Source organism: Oncorhynchus tshawytscha, unplaced genomic scaffold (genome assembly GCF_018296145.1).
Source record: "Oncorhynchus tshawytscha isolate Ot180627B unplaced genomic scaffold, Otsh_v2.0 Un_contig_37_pilon_pilon, whole genome shotgun sequence".
Taxonomy (NCBI): domain Eukaryota; kingdom Metazoa; phylum Chordata; class Actinopteri; order Salmoniformes; family Salmonidae; genus Oncorhynchus; species Oncorhynchus tshawytscha.
In genome coordinates this window covers 548,316-567,777 of record NW_024609825.1, presented here as the reverse complement: position 1 = coordinate 567,777, position 19,462 = coordinate 548,316, and the positions used below count along the sequence as shown (strand labels likewise).

The window sequence follows — 19,462 nt, the reverse complement described above, 5'->3', positions numbered from 1 at the left end:
AAAAAAAAAAGTTTATTGTATTGTTGCCATGGTGATAAACTGTAGTGAGGTGTATTAAACAGGCAAATAACCTTGGGGTGCTCCCTGTAAAACACTGATCAATGAAACTCTGGATGTATTGGCCTATTAGAGGTTTTGAAGCCACCGGTTGGACATATTGGTAGTCCTCAGAAGAAGCAGTCCTCCATAGGAATGAATGGAATTATATGTATTTTGGGAATGGGCAGAAAGCCAAATAATGCTTTGATTTTTTTTTTATGTTCAAAAGCTTGAATAAGTACTGGTTATCCAATGTGATGCAACCGTAACAATATTGCACCTTTTAGCTTCAGCTGAGAACCCCTCTATTTGTTGATTTTAATTTTACTGTCGGGTTGGATTTTGTGCTGCTCTTAATGAGGGACTTGTTTCCGCCTGTGAGGAGGCATTGCTACAGTTCAGGGATATTCTAACGGGTAGTGGTATGATGGCTAGCTAGCTGAGCCCTTGTCCACGCTTGGCTAGCAGAGATAGCTAGCTTACAGACCTGAGGGACAAACAACCTGACCCAGCAGCAGCTGCTACTGCATCTAAGCCAAAGAAACTGAGAACTTTGGAGAGCTGACAGGAGAAAAGGGAAAACGATAGAGCCCGGGCCAAAACTAGAGTAAACCTCGGATTTGCGTTCACACAGTGGAGAGAACAATGAGAGTTGAAAGGATTCAAAACTGACAGTTTCCATTTTTTCAACTGAAAAGGTAAGACATTGTTAGGTAGATAATAATCTTTCTAGATATAAAGTGAAATGATGGTTTTGATATTTAGTTATAAATATGTATGCAAGTGTTTATTTTGGATTACTTATTTTGATTGTTGTTTTCAAGCCACGCATCCAATAGTTTGTAAACTCCTTTTCAGGACCCTGTCTTTCAAAGATAATTTGTAAAAATCTAAATAACTTAACAGATATTCATTGTAAAGGGTTTAAACACTGTTTCCCATGCTTGTTCAATGAACCATAAACAATTAATGAACATGCGCCTGCGGAACGGTCGTTAAGACACTAACAGACGGAAGGCAATTAAGGTCCTTAGGACACTAAAGAGCCTTTCTACTGAAAAACACCAAAAGAAAGATGCCCAGGGTCCCTGCTCATCTGCGTGAACGTACCTTAGGCATGCTGCAAGGAGGCATAAGGACTGCAGATGTGGCCAGGGTAATAAATTGTAATGTCCATACTGTGAGACGCATAGGAAAATGAACTGCACAGGATTTACTTTCATTATTGATGACATTCTAGCCCAACATTATCCTACTGCATAGAGATGTTACAATGTTATTCCCCGTTGGAGCTGTCTGGCTGAGATGTAAACAGACAGCCCAGATTCCAAGAACACAGGATGAGATGTTACTATCCTTTGTGCAAGCACTTCCAAGAGTTAATGAACAGTGAGCGTGGTGAAATTTGGGGAGCGCATCGTCAGTAGTGTACCTTTTGGTTCCTAGGGTGTTTCGGCCTTTCACACTATACACCCTCCCCAAAGGCGGCCAGCGACAGGGTGATCAATCCTACGCTTGCGTCCCATTCCCAATTAGTCATAGGAGTTGCCTTGTTGTTGATAGCCAACATCCCATGGGACTATGCATGGCAAGGGCGTCCTCCTCCCTGAGTCAAGCATTGTTGACCGCATACCTCCTGGCCCTCTCACTTCGGGGCCCAGCTGGGGTCTTTCCTCTTCATCCAGAGCCACTGACTGCTGCCTTCTGCCGCCTCCGATACAGCTTTGATTGCCGAACGCTGGCTCTGGCCCTTAATTCCCAGGTCTCTAAGCAGTCTGGTTGGAGATGTTGCCACAAAACCTCTGCAGCCCACCTCCACTGGTCGGACTTCTGTGTTCCAGCCATGATGCCGTGCTTCGGCAGCTAGATCAGCATAGCGCAGATGTTTTCGCTCATCAGCCTCATCTACTGAGTCCTCCCAGGGTACTGTGAGCTCAATGATGAAGACCTTATTGAGCGAACAGGACCAGAGCACCATGTCAGGTCTTAGGGTGGTGGTTGCGATCTCCGGAGGAAACACAAGTTGCCGGCCAATGTCAGCTAGCATTTTCCAGTCGCGGGCCAAGCGCAGCTGGTCTCGCTCTAATGGTGTACAGCCGCTCTTCGGTGGTTTAGCCCCTTCGCGGACAAAGTTTGTCCGTAAGGAGTGTGATGCTGCTGTGGGTGGTAGGGAGTTGGTGGCAGCTCGCTTGTCCTCCAGGGCGGACGCAAGGTTTTTAAGGACTTGGTTGTGACGCCAAGTGTAGCGTCCTTGGGTGAGACTTGTTTTACACCCTGTGAGAATGTGCCTGAGGTTGGCTGGCATGGAACAGAGGGCACAGTCCGGATCTTCACCATACCATTGGTGAAGATTAACTGGTGTTGGAAGGATGTCATATGTTGCTCTGATGGAAAAGCTCAACCGCCTCGCTTCCATGGCCCTTCCAGCTGATCTTCCTCTTCTCCACACCATCGAGTCCACTGTCCCTGTTTGGCAAGAGAGACTGCCTTGGCCCACCTTGCAGCCTCCTCCTGATGGCGTACTTCCTGCACTACCATCTTCCGCCGCTCTGGTGCAGTGGCCTTACTCCAAGCAGCACGGCTAGTTAGCCCAAGGCCTCCTCTCCCTTGCTAAACATGACTCACAATGTCAGCATGTCTGAGGGCTGCTGTTGCCTCCTGGACTGCTTTTCCTGGCCTCCATTTGCACCCAGTTGCCAAGGTCGGCGCATTGTTGCTCACCACTGGGTCTCGAGATTCATTCAGTGTCATCTGGAACCTGGTTTTTGCACACTTGAATTCCTCTGTTAGACTGGTGAGGGGCAGCTTGAGGACACCATCTCCATAGAGGCCTATGGTGGTAAGGCATCGTGGAACTCCGAGCCATTTCTTTAAGTAGCCTGTGACTCCTCTTTCCATCTTCTCCACTGTTGAGATTGGAACCTCATACAGTGCTAAGGGCCACAACACCCGGGGTAGGAGACCAAACTGCAGACACCAGGCCTTTAACTTTCCAGGTAGCTGGGTGTTGTCGATGGACTGTAGGCTACTACTGATGTCTTTGCGCAGCTGTTGCACCTGGTCTTTGTCCTTCAGGCTTGCATCATACCACCTTCCAAGGCTTTTTACCGGCTGCTCAGACACTGTTGGGATTTGGTCATCTCCGATGAAGAATTTCAGGTCAGAGAGTACTCCCTTCACAATCGAGATGCTGCGTGACTTGGATGGTTTAATCTTCATACGGGCCCAGCTGATGTTCTCCTCGAGTTTTCTGAGCAGTCTCCTGGTGCATGGACAGTGGTGGTCAATGTTGTAATGTCGTCCATGTAGCCTCTGAGTGGAGGGAGGCGGAAACCAGAGTCGACTCGCTGTCCACCAGCAACCCGTTTTGAGGATCTGATAACCGCCATTGTGAATGCCAACGGAGAAATGGTACATCCCGCCATTGTACCTACATTCAGGCACTGCCATGAGGTGGTGAAGCAGAACTGCAGATCCTGGAAGTACGACTTCACCAGGTTTGTGATGGTGTCCGGTATGTGGAAAAATCTGAAGGCAGACCACAGGAGTTCATGGGGCACAGAGCCAAATGCATTGGCGAGGTCGAGGAAGACTACATGGAGGTCCCTTTTCTCCACCTTGGCCATTTGGCTCTGGTGCCAGATCATGCTGGAATGTTCCAAGCAGCCAGAGAACCCTGATATTCCTGCCTTCTGTACAGATGTATCGACGTACGCATTCCTTTGCAGGTACTCGGCCATCCTTTGGGCAATGACCCTAAAGAAGATTTTACCCTCGACATTCCGTAAGGAGATTGGGCGGAATTGGCTGATGTTCACTGCATCCTTCTCCTTAGGGATCAGGACCCCGCCTGCCCCACGCCACACTTTGGGTATTATCTTCTTTTGCCAAGCTGTTCTCATAAGCCTCCAGAGGAACCTCAGGACGTCTGGTGCGTTCTTATACACTTTGTACGGGACTCCATTTGGCCCCGGGGCTGATGCTGTTCTTGCCAGTCGAACTGTGTTTTCCACCTCTTTCCATGTCGGAGGGCTGGTCTCAATATGATGTTCCGGGGGTTCAATGGGTGGGATATCTGATGGGATGGCCAGATGTTCATGTCGCTTTGAGTCAAAGTTTGTTGTTCTCAGGTGCTCCTCTACGTCTTTCTTTGTTGTTTTTAGAGCTCCACTTTTTTCCTTCGTGAAGAGACTTTTAAGGAACTTGAAGGGATCTTTATAGAATCGAGTTCTAGTTTGTTCTTTCTTCCTTCTGCGTTTCCGTAGGTTCTCTGTTCTACGGAGGGATGCCAACCCGGGTTTTGATGTCAGCCTGAAGTGCCTCTATGCCCTCCTTTTCCACTTCCGAGGCCTTCTTCCACTGTTTCTTAAGCTGCCACCTTTCTTGAAGAGGCGCTTGATTTCTTGTTGCGTCCTGGAAACTGGTGGGGTTGGAACCTTTCTCCCGCCTTTTGCCTCTTCCACTCCAAATCTTTCTGTCCCGTACTCATAGATGATGTCCCCCATCCTCTCCAACTTCTTCTCCACTGTGCCTCAAAGTTTCTCGAGGGTCAAGGTAAGGTCAGTGTTTCCCACAACTTCTTGTCACGGGCGCCAGGCCACTTCACATACGGTCTGTGCCCTGGTAGTCTCCTCTCGACTGCAGTTCTGGGAGGCTGGGTGAGTTCCACTCCTGTTGTTGGTTCCACCTCAGTTGCTACTTCGGTGCTTGAGTTTACGTCCTCCATGACAGTGGTACTGATGCACTGCAAACTATGGTTTGCATCCAGTTGCTGTGCTTCATTCGACTGATTTGATCGCTTTTGCAGAAAGTAATCAATGCGAGGCCTCTGTCTTTCTCTACCCAAACACCCCTTCTTCCCCTGGTGGATCCTCAACCCATGGTGTGATGTAACTTTCCTCCAACCACAGACACATACCTGCATCTGTTTGTGGCCCACTGTTGCAGCAGAACTTGTGACAGTTGCTGTGGTGTTCTCTTGTGCTGTGCTCTCATTACTCATAGTCGTTTCCGGTCCAGTCGTTACCATGTTGTCAGCCGATGAGTCATCTTCTGCCCCTGCTCTCGCAGACTCTAGGAGTATTCTTTCATAGTTGTCAAATGGTAAAATTGTATTCCAAATTGGAATTGATGGGGAATGTTTTATTTGATGTCTGTCTAGGTCAGGGATGGGCAACTCCAGTCCTCTGGGGCTTGATTGGTGACACACTTTTGCCCCAATAGGTTACGGGACTCATCCGATGGCATTGAGGAGTTTACCACGTCAGTCACCGGCTTCATTAAGTGCATTGATGATGTCGTCCCCACAGTGACTGTACGTACATATCCCAGCTAGAAGCCATGGATTACAGGCAACATCTGCATCCGCACTGAGCTAAAGGCTAGAGCTGCCGCTTTCCAGGAGTTGTACACTAACCCGGAAGTTTATAAGAAATCCCTCTACGCCCTCTGGCGAATCATCAAACATGCAAATTGTCAATACAGGACTAAGATCGAATCCTGCTACACCGGCTCTGACGCTCCTTGGATGTGGCAGGGCTTGCAAAACAGATCTGCGTTCTTACAAACATGAATGCATATCTTTTAAGCAGGAAGCAGGAGAATGGAGTTATGGCCTGATTTGCCTAAGGGAGGCCATTGTATGCGGAGTAAAGGTGATCTAGAATTTTGTTGCACTCTACAGTTCTGCACTGATGGTAATGAAAATCTATAAGACAAAATACTCACCAAATATTATTCTGTCTTTCAGCTAAAGGAGACTACAATAAGTCTTGAAGGTGGAGTGTCTACGCATTGAAAACTGCACAGGACTACACCTACATCCTTGAACTTCAGGGAGCAGTGTTGAGAACACTGGGTTCTCAATTGTGGATACCAAGGGGAATGATACTGAGATCAGATGAGCCAAGACTCCCTGAAGTGCCACCACCAACAACGGATGACCTGCTACAACTTTGAGGAGACGTTGACCTGCAACACAGGATGCAGTTAGCACTGCTTTGAGCGGGGAAGGACCTGAGCTATCCGTTTAGTCAGACTTGGTCGTTCCCGGGAAGTGTGAAAACCTACGGAGTACTCAAATGTTGTTCAAAGAGTTGGGACTACAACCAAACATATATAAATCATATAAATAAGGAATGTTAGTGTGGGCAACAATAAACTTGTGTGAGAAACTAAATTTGTGCATTCTTTATCTTGCAAATTGGTGTCATTATTGTATTTTTGGAATGGTTTTAGAATTATTTACTTAACTGTTCTGTTTTCCTGGATATCTATGCTCTTGTCGGTTTTCACTTCAAATTAGCAGACCCACAGGTCACAGATATCCAGAAAGATGGCTGGACCACAGTGGTGTAAATACAGTACAAAACAAGTCGGTCTGATTACACAGATCAGGTCAATTAAAGTTTAATTAGGGGAATGAACAAAAATACAAGGTATCTTTAAACTTCTTGAAATAACAAAGGCACTGTGTCATGAAAACCTTCTGATAAAGTACTGAACTGATGTCACCCAGACCAAGGACAAAATTAAAAAATGACTTCTAAAAATGTCACCAAATTGAGTATTTTTCTTAATTGGGATCCAAATGAAGAATAAAGTACAGTGTTGTCATGGAAAGTGTTCAACTGTTATGTAAACATACTTGGTAATAAATAACTGAAATAGTGCAGTTGTTAAATGGCAGCAGTTTTGTTGTACGGTGCAGGAGTCTCCCTGCAATTCAGGCAGTTGCACCAGTGAGATTGTCCGCGTTGTGGGATGTCTGGAGATCCTAGGATAGCTCTCCATGATACCAAAAATAATTCCAGTTAGACTGGAAGCATGAACTTAATTACAGCGTGCAGCCAAATGTTGTGTGATATGTTGTGAAACAGGTGAACAGTACCACAGGTGAAAGGTTTTTACTAACCTTCATCTCAGCCAGCCTCTCTTCTTGCAGTCGGGCAGATCTTTTCAAGTTCTTTCTGCAGCCCTGCCTGTGCCCCTGGACAGGCTGCGGCTCTTCAAAACTGGAATCCTACAGAAAAAAACATGTATACAACACTATTAGGATTGTATTGTAATGTTCACGACATTGTGTTTTTTTATGAATAACCAATATTGATTTTCATGCAGAAGGGTCGAGTATCACACTTCTGCAATCACTGCACAACATCTTCATATGTAGCAATAGCTCTCGAGAATCAAGGGGCCATCCCAATAATGTTATGAGCTCGCTAGTATAGGAGTCCGAAGGGCAATGGAATGAATGCATAAAGTCAAGATTATTTTACATGAATGCAGGTCTATGAAGTCAAAAACATTTTACAGTGCTTTTTGTAAGTTAACTTGCTAGCTATCATCAGATTGCTATTTAACATTGTACCAGGCAGGGAAATTCACAGTAACTATTCTCAACCTGCTAGCTACCTTGACATTGCTAACATTAGCTGCCTTTCTGGCTGAAACAACGAGAATATTTTTTATTCTAATATAAAAATGAGGATTATAGACGGTGTATAAAAAGCCCCCTAGGGGGCCCAGGAGAGAGTTTGGGAAACCCTGCACTAGATAACACAGGAGGTTGGTAGCACCTTAATTGGGGAGAACAGGCTCGTGGTAACGACTGGAGCAGAATCAGTGGAATGGTATCCAATACATCAATCACATGGTTTCCAGGTCTTTGATGCCAGTCCAGTATCTCCTTTCCCGGCCATTATTATGAGCCGTTCTCTCCTCAGCAGCCTCCCCTGCTTGATAACACCGCCACAACGGATGTTGATGCCAAGTCATCCCATCTGTGACTACCGATGAGTACTGGGGTTTCTGGGAAATCGGGTTAAAATCTTGAAAGAATACAGCATTCTTGCCAGAAGGGTCTCCAAAAACATCTGTACACACAGTTACACAGTAAAGATTTAAGTATATATTTTTTGTAGTGGGGACAATAACATTATCACTTTGTAAAAATGATACTTTACAGAAATGTTTATATATATTATTTTTTGTGTGGTTTTGTTTAGCTCACAAAATATAATAAAAAAATAATATAATAAACATTGTAAAAACTAATGTAGACATTAAGAAATGATTAACATTTTTTACAATGGTGGGGAGCACCAAAATGGAAGCGTGGCTTCAAAACAGTGCCCCCCTGTTCGTCATCTAGTGTATCTAAAAATTCATTCTCACTGTTAAGTCAAGAATGTCTGACAGGCTGTGAATCTTCCATTTTCCCACTGCTTTAGGCTTTTTTCTTTGTGCGTGTGAAGGAGTCAATGCAAACGCCATATTTATGATGAATAGACAGTAGCTTTAGCAATTAATCATGACAGCCAATACTTTGCATGGAAAGGTGTAGCAGCCTATTGAAAGCGTGAGGTGTTTATGGACACAATGCTCCACTGATCTTGATTACAATGACTGCAGATAAAGGCTTCCACTGGTGTTTATGCTGTAGTTGAAGAGTTGTGTTTTTATAAGAAAGGGAAACCCTTGCACAACAACCAGTTTATTACCCATGCACGCCTGAGGTGATGATAATGCTCCTTTTGTTTGCAGTGTGTGGAAACTGCAGATCATGATGGTCAGATCAGTCATGATTGTATTCTGCACAATTAATTATCTCAATGAGGACATTAAAGTTTGTCTAATCCACCAGTAATCACATATCCCAGGCATTGGCTTGTACTATTTGTATTGATAAGAAATCAAAATAAGACAACAAAATCACATTTGTCTCTTGGATGTCCCCAGGCTGACACCTAAGAATAATCACCAGCGTCCCACGGTGGCCCTGCTGTGTGGCCCCCATGTCCAGGGGGCCCAGGGCATCAGCTGTGGACGGCACCTGGCCAACCACGAGGTGGAGGTCATCCTCTTCCTTCCCAACTTTGTCAAGATGCAGGAGTCCATCACCAACGAGCTCTCTCTCTACAGCAAGACCAGCGGCAAGCAGGTGGCCAGCATCAAAGGTACCGACTTATCCTGACTAACAGATTTGTTCTCTGTTCACAGATATTATCAGCTTTTGAAATCATTAGATGTGATGAGACTGTAATTGGAAAGGTAAATGAACTGTAGATAGTGAAGATGGTAAATCCACTTCCTTGTGTTTTTTTTGTTCGCATGAGCTGAATAAAAAGTCCATTGTTTTCTAATCTAGAGTAGACACTTCCCTCTGTTATATACTGAACAAAAAATATAAACACAACATGCAATAATTTAATAGATTTGACTGTTTATATAAGTAAATAAGTTAATTGAAATAAATTCATTAGGCCCTAATCTATGGATTTCACATGACTGGTCCAGAGCATCCCAAACATGGGTGACCTGTCTGACTGTGCAGGCCATGAAAGAACTGGGACATTTTCAGATTCCAGGAAGTGTGTACAGATCCTTGGGACATGGAACATGCTGAAACATGGTGATGGAGGCGGATGAATAGCACGACAATGGGACTCGTCACGGTAACTCTGGACATTCCAATTGCCATCGATAAAATGCTGTGTTTGTTGTCCGCAGCTTATACCTGCCCATATCATAACCCCACCGCCACCATGAGGCACTCTGTTCACGACGTTGACGTCAGCAAACCACTCGTCCACACACCAAATTCTCAAAAAAACATTTGAGGCAGTTTATGGTAGAGAGATTAACATTACATTCTCTGTTAACAGCTCTGGTGGACATTCCTGCAGTCAGCATGCCAATTGCACGTTCCCTCAACTTGACAACTGTGGCATTGTGTTGTGTGACAACACTGCACATTTTAGAGTGGCCTTTTGTCCCCAGCACAAGGTCTAGCTGAGTAATGATCATGCTGTTTAATAAGCTTCTTGATATGCCACACCTGTCAGGTGGATGGATTTTCTTGGCAAAGGAGAAATGCTCACTAACAGGGATGTAAACAAATGTGTACCCAAAATGTGAGAAATACGCTTTTATTTTGCGTAATGAACATTTCTGGGATCTTTTATTTCAACTCATGAAACATGGGACCAACACTTTACATGTTGCATTTATATTTCCGTTCATTATAGTTAGACACAAGGCAAAATTAGCTAGATACTCTAAAATCTGTGTTGCTTGTCTGCTTTTAACAGCGGTACACTGAAACAATGTTGCCCTCTGCTGGAGAAGCTTTCAGTTCAAACCCTGATCTCTGTCCCTCTCTCTCCTCCCAGACCTGCCGGTCAGCCCGGTGGACCTGGTCATCAACTGTCTGGACTGCCATGAGAACGGCTTCCTAAGGGATCAGGCCTGGTACCTGGCGGCTGCGGACTGGGCCAACCAAAACAGGGCTCCAGTACTCAGCATTGACCCTCCAGTGAGTGGCCAGAAGCAGGCCGTGGAGGCCAAGTGGACCCTGTCTTTGGGCCTGCCCCTGCCTATAGATGGTGGGGAGGCTAGGGTCTACCTGTGTGACATCGGGGTGCCCAAGCAGGTGTTCCAGGAAGTGGGCATCAACTACCATTCGCCCTTCGGCTGCAAATTCGTTATTCCTTTACACTCTGCATAGCAGGACCTGCTACAACCTATCAGCCCTGGTTGTGAACAGGATTTTGTTGTCATTCTAGTGAAATTCAGAAGGCCTTCTTAGAGGGTGATGTGTACAGTTACTGAATAAAGGTTATGGGGGAATTTCAGAATGTGCACTTAATTGTATTGCTGGTTGGTATATGTTTTTCCTTTGCTCCCGGTGGACCCCTGGGAGTATATCGTGGACCACGGGAGAATGGTAAAGCTCCAAGAGGAGGGCTTCCTGATAAGGGCTATGTGTGTGTATTGCCCTCCTCTAATAGCCAGTCTGAGTATGTTATGTTTACAGAGAGCTGACTAACCACTAGGAGTCGGTCTCTATCTATAACCCCTGACCCTGACCATGTGACCGGCCCTGGGTCTGAGACATACTTCCTGTTTCCTACTGTAGATTGTGTGGACTGGAGACCACAGGACCTGGCTGACCCAGTGCCCCACAGCAGAGCTCAATCTCTCTCGCCTCTCTGGGAAAAGCACTATGATCTGAATTGGAGGTTTTGGTTGAAATGCCATATTCTCACTAAATTCAATTGGTGTGTTTTTCTTAAATGGCACTTTTTGGTCAACATTGATTGTAGCGATATTGAATTGAAATTTGTAATTTAGCTAGCACTAGTATCAACTCGAAACACACTAATTTGTTTGTCCTCTTTTCTCTATCTAAGAAAATGTTTTAAGAATTGGTCTGTTTTTGAATATATGGAAAATGTTTTGGATTTGTTTGAGTGCATATATTTTCTAAGCTGCATCTGGGCTATATTTTTAACAACACTGCAATGCAAGATGTAAAGTGGTGCTCAACACTTTTGTTTCAGTGTATTTGTGTTATCGTACAAACAAATAGTTTCTCCATCTTTTACACTTCTCATATGAAATCTCATCTTTGTTTGACACCTGTCAGATAAGGCCACATACAGTCTTATAATAGTTTACATGGGTATGCATATGTATTTGTTAAGTAGCTATACACAGTAGAAAGGTACACATGCTCTACCTCTGCTGCCGTAACTGTCTTCTTGCTTCAGGTTTTGTAAACATGTCATTTGCCAAGCAGTACCATTTATTTTACACTGAGTATTATAGCATTTGTCAAGAAACAAAACATTTAAGTTACTTTTCCTAGTAGTAGCCATTGTACAATTTTTAATTCACATTCAGATAGGCTTGGGTTTGGGTTTATTTAATTTGTGTTGGCAATATGCCATTTCAATTCTGAACACAAGCGTTAGATGTGTACCTAAACAGAGGGGCCACAGCGGATCTTTAAATTCGCTTGAGCCAGACTTGGATTTGTGTGAGATGTTCGGTGGTTGTGTAAACAGATCTGTGATTGCAGACCTGTTTGGTCACGTACTGGCTAGGATGTCTGAATTATGTTTGCAAACGATTAGCAATTTTTACAAACACTCGGTGCATCTTAGTATGGAGTGCACACCAAGTGTTTTAGGGAGCTTTTGTGAATGGGTTAGATTTAGGTTTGGCTATGTTTCTCCATGGGCATTGAGGCTGACTGCTTTCTTAAACTGTATTATACACTTTTTTATTCTAAATACAATTATTGGTGTGTTTGCACATGTTTACTTTCATGGGTAGTCGATGAGGATTGATCTGAATTGATCGGGTTACAACTTTGCAAACATTCATATGCAAACATTCATATGACTATGTTTTGCCTGTGTATCTGCTCTACATTTCCAAACGACTAAATCAGACTATTGTTAATAGTGCATATATAGTGAATCAATGGCATCTGTTGCCAATTGTGTTCTAGCTGGTAGGACTCTTTGAGTTTTCATTTGTTTTTGTTTATCTCTGGTAATGTTGCTCAATAATGCTGTGTTGCTCAACAATGTCGCGCAATGAGCTTTCTCACTTAATACAAGTGTATGTAGCCTATTTTTGTAAATGTATGCCATCTCACTTGCAGTATCTGTAGTTGGCACCGCAGTATTGACATAACATGTTATGATGTGAGAATAGAACAAAAAATGTATATTTATAAAGCATCCAAATCACTTATTTTAGCCTAGTTGTTGGGCTCCTTGAGGCTGCTGCTGTTGTCAGCTTTGAGAGGAATGCCATCAGATGGCCTGTTCCTGCATGCGATGCCAGAGAGTTATGGATGCTGAGGTGAGAAGTCTTACAGCAGATTTTGTGTCACCTAAAAGTGCTACTTTCAGAAATATTTCCCAGGGAAATGATGGTCTTGTATTGTGACACTCCAGCCCAGACAGATATATTTTCAAGTGATTTATGGTCATATTGTTACAAAAGATTTGCCAGAAAACAGGCCATGTTTTCACACGGCCAGTTAGTCATATTCTTAAGGACTCACAGTAATTGTTTTTGGGAAGTGTCCTCTTGGTAGCTAGCAATGGGATAGTGGCTAATCTCATGATGTCGGAACTAAACCATTTTTGTTTGATCAAGTCATTACAGATTTAATATTTTTTTTAAATTTTGTTTACTTAAGTTTATTTTTTAAGGAATTGGTGTGTAAACTGGAATAATAAACGTTATCCTTTATCATAAAGGAATTTCAGCAAGGCAGATGAAGCATGTGACACCACAAGTATTTGTAACTGTGTATGCAGGTCTGGTCCAAGTTGACACTGTTCTGTATACTGAGATCAAGCTTGAGAATTCTTGACTGATAAACATTAAATGTGACACTGCATAGAAAATATTAAATTTTTTCAATTCCATTTCAATTGCTGTTAACCTGTTTGTTGTAAAAAATAAAATAAAAAGACCACTTCATCCATTTTTGCACTACTTTTGTAGGAATTGAATCTTGAGAGCACATTTGATTTATTTAATTTGTGTTATAGCTAACCCACAGACCACATCTACAATGTTGTTTTGGGTGGAAAAACGTTTGTTACAAGATAATGTGTGGGAGTGTGTAGAGTAATTGTTACGGTTCTCCAAACCACACTTTTTATGAATCTACAGCAAATGTACAGTGTTTTTGTTTATTAAATGGACATGTGGTTACTCTGCACGTTTGTGTTCACATATCATTTGTATGATGGGAGTACTGAGGTTGTATTTTCACAGGTTGTCCACCAGATGGTTCTATGTAGCCACAACCTAAGGAAGCTACAAGGTAGCCTATGTGCTGTGCTGGGTGATTGAGCGATGTCAAATGTTTGCCTCTGGGAAACCCAGCCATTTTTAATGATGCTTCGTGCTGGCAGCTTTGAGATGAATGCATGAATGCAATAGGTGGCAAAAGTCATTAGAATTGATACTGCCTTGGAGAGGATGAAGCATTTAATTCAAATTGTAAAAAAAAAGAGAGTTAATGACATATCAGTAGTGGAGGACCATAGCATTAGGTATTCTCTCTCGATATATTTTTCCTGCAAACTGCAACTTGGCAGCATTCTGTTGGAGATATTATTTTTGCTTCCACATCACTGGTTTGACCACAAGGTTGTACTCACAGCGCACACGTCTTCAGTCAGCTGAAATTCCCTTGTGTGTTGCTGACAATAAATTAGCGCATGCGTACTGCTGCTGGTTGGAAGGAGGGGGAGGCCATCCATTTCATTTACGAGGCCTGTGCGAACTCCGCATAGAGCGAGCGTCCAATTGGGATATTCTTCTTTTTACTTCAGACAAACTGGATGCTCGCAATAACATACAGCATCTTCATGGCCTGCCGCTTTAAGTTGTAAAGACATCTGGTCAACATAAAGCGATAGCTTACGGTGAGTTGTTGTACACTCAAGCAGTGTCTCTAGCGCTGTGCTGCAATACCATCTCAGCCCGGAAAGCTTCCCAATAATTTGAAAGAAAATGTCAAATTAGGCGGTTTTGTATTTTTGTAATTAGTTTCTTACAGCCGTTATAACTACATCTATTAGCTTAATATAATTCCAAGTGTTTTTAATGGCTCCACCCATTTAACCGGTGCTATTAGCTAGCTACATTAGCGACCTCCGCGTTCCTTCGATCAGTCGCATTGACTGACTGGTGGCGGGACGAGAAGGGTCAGCCAATTGATGGAACCAACGGGTTATTTGACGGGGAGTCTGTCTGAGTTTTCTGTGTTGTTGTGGCCGCTGATAACTCAGCAATAACGACAAGCAAGACAGGAAGTGGGTATGTTACTGTCCGCAAGGCAGTGTTACTGGATGCCTGAATTATACTAATCGCCTGGGTTCGTGCACAGCTCAATCTAGTTACACTGTTGTGGGTGACTATGGTTCTGTGTTCCGTACTAACATCTGTCAATTTGAGATGTGTTAATTGTTGTCATTTAGGATGTTGTGGTAATCAATCCTCTATCTACACATGTTTTGTATCATTGTTGTCCCTAAATGTTGCAATGTATCGCGTGCTGTGACATGTCTGTCCGAAACCATGTAGCCTCAACTCATTGTTGTGCCACACTTCGCTACAACCTTGTCTAAGTCATTATGAGCCGTAGCGATAATCGGAAGCTATAGGATTTGGTTAGTTCCAGATGTTTTGATTATCTTCTTGTGTCATTAGATAGGCTTACATGCAATTGAAAAAGTATAATATTGTGACAGAGCACCAGAATCTCGTTGTACTTGGCATGATGTGCTTTCAGTTACATTTTTAAAGAAAAAGGCGTCAAAAGTCTAATGAATGCAGTGTGAAGTATTTGGGTTACTTTTTAGGGGTCATGGGTGGTCACATGAACATTTTGGGCATCACAGAGGAGTAATTAACAAAATCACTTCTCTGCCTGACAAATGCCCCATCTTCCCTATCTGGTTATTAAGTGATGAAATGATCAGCTACTGTAGCTTTGGGTTTTCCATTAGAGAAAAATCGGTTATCAAGATGGTGGGAGGAGATGATCCTGGCATTTATTATCCTCCAAGGTATTTGGAAACCAGACTGCAACATGTTTGGGAATCTGTATGTTGTCGGAGCTGGGCCTTCTGCTGCCTTGTTGGGGTGTCCACCTGGTGCATGGAGGCTGAGTGAGTGTTTGCATCCCAATTATCCCAAAGTGTGCTCTTGTGCTCTCTGCTCCTCAAGGTAAGTGAACAAGTGTGCACTTAGGGCATAAGGATAGGCTGTAGAATTGGTATGCAGTGAGTGAAGACAAAGCTGTCCTCATCTCTATCTGTAAAGGCAAGCAGGCCATCTACTGATACCCTGATGAAGGCAGTTGTAGAAAGGCACTGTTTAAAAAGTTTGCTTGCAAACTTTCATTGTGCTACCCAGAGTTGTAGAATAGATAACGTCATGAAAATGACGTGCACGCTTCCATGAGGCAGAAGTCAGCGTGTTGTGATTATGGATGGCCAGATTGCTTGCAAGAATGACAAGAAATGAACATATGGGAATTGTAAGTGGCTCATTTCATCTTATTGATCCCATGTCTTTGTTTTGAGGTGTTAACTGATTTTATGTTGGTGCTAATATGGCTGAAATTCTCTAGCTAGTTAACCAACAACTGTAGCAATGCATTTGAGACAACTGCTCATTGTGTAATTATTTTATAAACATTGGACACAAAATATACACATTGTCTACAATCTAAGCCAACCCTGTCGGTTTGGCTCCATAGTTGAGCTTGCCTCAGGTTTTGTTCCTAAACAATCAACCGGTCTGTCATTCACTTTGCTCCAGTGTTCATGCACTTTGGTTTGATAGTGAGATAGGGACAGACCCCACCTACTGAGGCAGACCATGCAGGTACGGAATACATCGACCACACTAACCACCTTCCTCTGCTCTTTGTCAATAGCTCACTCTGCAGTATTGATTGACTGACGGTAGATTGCATTAGCCACTGCTGAAGAAGACTAGAGGTGTCAGCTGAAGCTAATTTCTGCTCTCCCTTGTCTCTATGAAGTATTTAGTATCTCAGAGCTCAGCTTACACACAGCAGGAAGGGAGGTAATGGCTGCTGCTCTGTCTTCCGTACACTCTCTCATTAGACATCTTTTTCTTTTTACCCCTTTTTCTCCCCAATTTCGTTGTATCCAATTGTTAGTAGCTACTATCTTGTCTCATCACTACAACTCCCGTACGGGCTCGGGAGAGACGAAGGTTGACAGTCATGCGTCCTCCGATACACAACCCAACCAAGCCGCACTGCTTCTTAACACAGATGTCATCCAGCCCGGAAGCCAGCCGCACCAATGTGTCGGAGGAAACACTGTGCACCTGGCAACCTTGGTTAGCGTGCACCGCGCCCGGCCTGCCACAGGAGTCGCTGGTGCGCGGTGAGACAAGGATATCCCTACCGGCTAAAAACCCTCCCTAACCCGGACGACGCTAGGCCAATTGTGCGTCGCCGCACGGACTTCCCGGTCACGACAGAGTCTCTGGTGGCACAGCTGGCGCTGCAGTACAGCGCCCTTAACCACTGCGCCACACGTGAGGCCTCTCATTAGACATCTTAAGCCTGGCCAACAGGCCAAGGACCCTGACTTTTAAACAATTGCCACATTCTATTATTTTCTTTCTCCTCAAATGCATGTTTTGTTTTGTAGATTTGTGTAGTCCTCAATTGAAAGTGGCATTAAGATGATCTGGTGGGCACTAGACTAGCGTACCTAGATGTTCCTGTTTTTATTCCCTTTTACCTCCATCATCCTCAGTCAGTTTAAGTTGGCTTGGCAAAGTTGCTTTTAGAGGAGAAATGTCGTTTTGAGATTAATGAGTTGGTTAGTTGTTACTTGTGTCTGAGCAGTGCCTGTGCGGGTTGTTAGGGGCCGGGAAGGAAAATAAATTGCCCCACACCCCCTGCTGTTTCGTTCAACAAGGCACATCTGGGGCATGCATTTGAGCTACATTCTGTTTCTTGAATATCTAGCAGTAAGATGGCGAGAGAAGCAGCCTAGGCCTAGATGGTGTTTGTTGACATGCACTCTGACCCCTGGCTTCTGCATGTGGTGGATCATGCTAGGATCAATTGAAGTTATCCAATCAGAACCATGTCATACTAACATAACACATTTTAGTAGCACCACCATAAGTGTACTACAATGCACTATAATTATTTTCACACACTGCAATCAGTGTGCAGCTTTCAAAGAGCCTGGCCTTGTAGCCATTCAGCTTCATATTATTCTGTCATTAAAACAACCTTGGCACTGTGGTCTCTATGTAACATGGGTGAAGAGGTGGCAGAGAGCCATATTAGCCCTGCTCTCTTTTCTCCCTCTGGTGCTCCTATGTCTCATTCTCTCTGTTCAGCAGCTGTGGAAGGAAGGAGCAGTGTTGGGGTCCACAGGGAGGGCGAGACCCCTCCGGCCCTGCCTACCGCCCAGCAGAATGGGGGCATTGTGGTGGTGGTCTGAGGCACAAACACAGTGGGCTAGCATCTCCATCTGGGCAGTGGCTGGCAAGGCAGGCTGCTCCTTGAGAGGGGCATGGATCTCCTGCTACTGGGCCTGCTGGACAGCCACAGGGACCTTCACACTTCTAAGGAGAGCACAGCTGCTGGCCTGACACACACACACACTGAGACCCAGTGAGACACTCACTCCCTGCTGAGAAACATTTTACACCAATCTGACCCAAAACCCAGATTAGAATAACTGCCTAAGGTGTAATTGAGTGTTTGCGTTGGTGTGTAAAAGCACACATCTGCTTTACTTCTATAAAAGGTCCTACACAGATTTTGGTAGAATGTGGTTATCGTTTTAAGACCCTCACAAGTTTACTGACTAAGAATCACATTCACACCACTACTTTCAGTAACTGTTGCCTTCCCAGGTCAACCGCAGTGTGTGTATGTCACCGAGAAAGGGTGACATGGTGAGAATGCCCCCAGAGGTGAGGGTAGTTAACTTGACAAGCCGACAGCAGCGCTGCCTGACATATGAGACCTGCTGCAACCCAAACCTTTTTTTTTTATCTCAGTAATCTCTCTCAACAGGAAGTGATGATTTAAAGACAGCACTGAGAGACATTCCACAGCTCAATATAGTTGACAGATTTATAGGAGAGGTGATTGAAGTTCAGTCACTGAATGCCATCTATCCCTTGATGCCTTTCTCTCCTATGTTTCCAACCTGTTTTAAGACACAAACCTGTTTTAGAGAACCATTGCGACCTCCTATTGTGTGAACTGTCAGGTGGCCACAGTTAATTATTCAAATGTTGGGCTTTGGAAGGCATCAGTAAGGGTTTTGTTTGTGGGAGCTGATTTGAATTAATGAGCAAAAGATAAATGTTGAGCTGATGGGAACGTAAGGTCACTTCCTCCTCCAGACGGAGCCATGCAGAAGGGCTCACATTAAGACACTGTTACATATTGGGCTGACTAACCTGACTGGCTATTAAACTGATGAGGATGATGGCTGACCCTTTTTTGGCATCATGGACTCTGATCGTGGCATTTGATCTGGGAGCGGGCATATCATAGAAATGTTATCAGTAGCTAGGCATAGCCTGTACCTCAGCCATATTGAGTGTTTTGTCAAATTGCTCTGGGGGGGCTTTGCCTGTTTTAGACTTTCTATTTTTGTTGGGTATGTGGTATTAATAAGTGACCCTCATTGTCTTGTCCACACAGGGCTGAGGTTGTTCTGGCCCTGTGGTCACCAAGCTAGCAGGAAGTGTTGTGAAGTCACTGCAGGGAAGAGATGTATGCTGCTTGCCTGTCCTGTATTTTAGCCTGGGGTTTCCCCTGCTTTCCCTGCACTTCCCTAGGAGCAGCTCTATGGTAGATGTGTAACTTTGGATTTTAGGAGCCCTCAATGAAAGGGAGAGAATATGATGTTGGTGGTTATGTAACTGATGGGGCCGTGGGGGGTAGACTCATATAGCCTAACTATACTGTTGTTGTTGACAGACTGGCCTGTTTGTTTGGAACACGGGATAAGTCCTAGATGATACATCTGTCTCAGTGGGGAAGCCACCTCCTACTTTAATCTGCTGTTTTATGGATTTC

The 19,462-nt window shown here is 44.1% G+C and overlaps 2 protein-coding genes and 1 long non-coding RNA gene across 5 annotated transcripts in view; all 3 read left to right on the top strand.

Annotated features, from left to right (window-relative positions):
* Window positions 1-13,330, top strand: part of LOC112263840 (enhancer of mRNA-decapping protein 3) — a 32,521-nt gene extending 19,191 nt beyond the window's left edge. For both annotated transcript variants that reach the window (XM_024440474.2, XM_024440475.2), the window contains exons 6-7: window positions 8,779-8,996; window positions 10,212-13,330. In XM_024440474.2, the coding sequence (XP_024296242.1) occupies window positions 8,779-8,996; window positions 10,212-10,546 (553 nt within the window). In that variant the 3' untranslated portion in view covers window positions 10,547-13,330. The remainder of the gene's footprint in view (window positions 1-8,778; window positions 8,997-10,211) is intronic.
* LOC112263841 lies at window positions 3,320-6,217 on the top strand. Its single transcript, XR_002955546.2, has 2 exons — window positions 3,320-5,693; window positions 5,789-6,217. It is a non-coding gene; the product is annotated as an uncharacterized LOC112263841 (long non-coding RNA).
* Window positions 13,331-14,081: 751 nt separating the features above from the next.
* Window positions 14,082-19,462, top strand: part of LOC112263842 (tyrosine-protein kinase CSK) — a 36,581-nt gene continuing 31,200 nt past the window's right edge. The window contains exon 1 of one of the 2 annotated variants that reach the window (XM_024440476.2): window positions 14,082-14,282. The gene's annotated coding sequence lies outside the window, so the exon portion shown is untranslated. Of the gene's footprint in view, window positions 14,283-14,533; window positions 14,677-19,462 lie in introns of those variants that run through there. The other variant, XM_024440477.2, reaches the window with a different exon arrangement.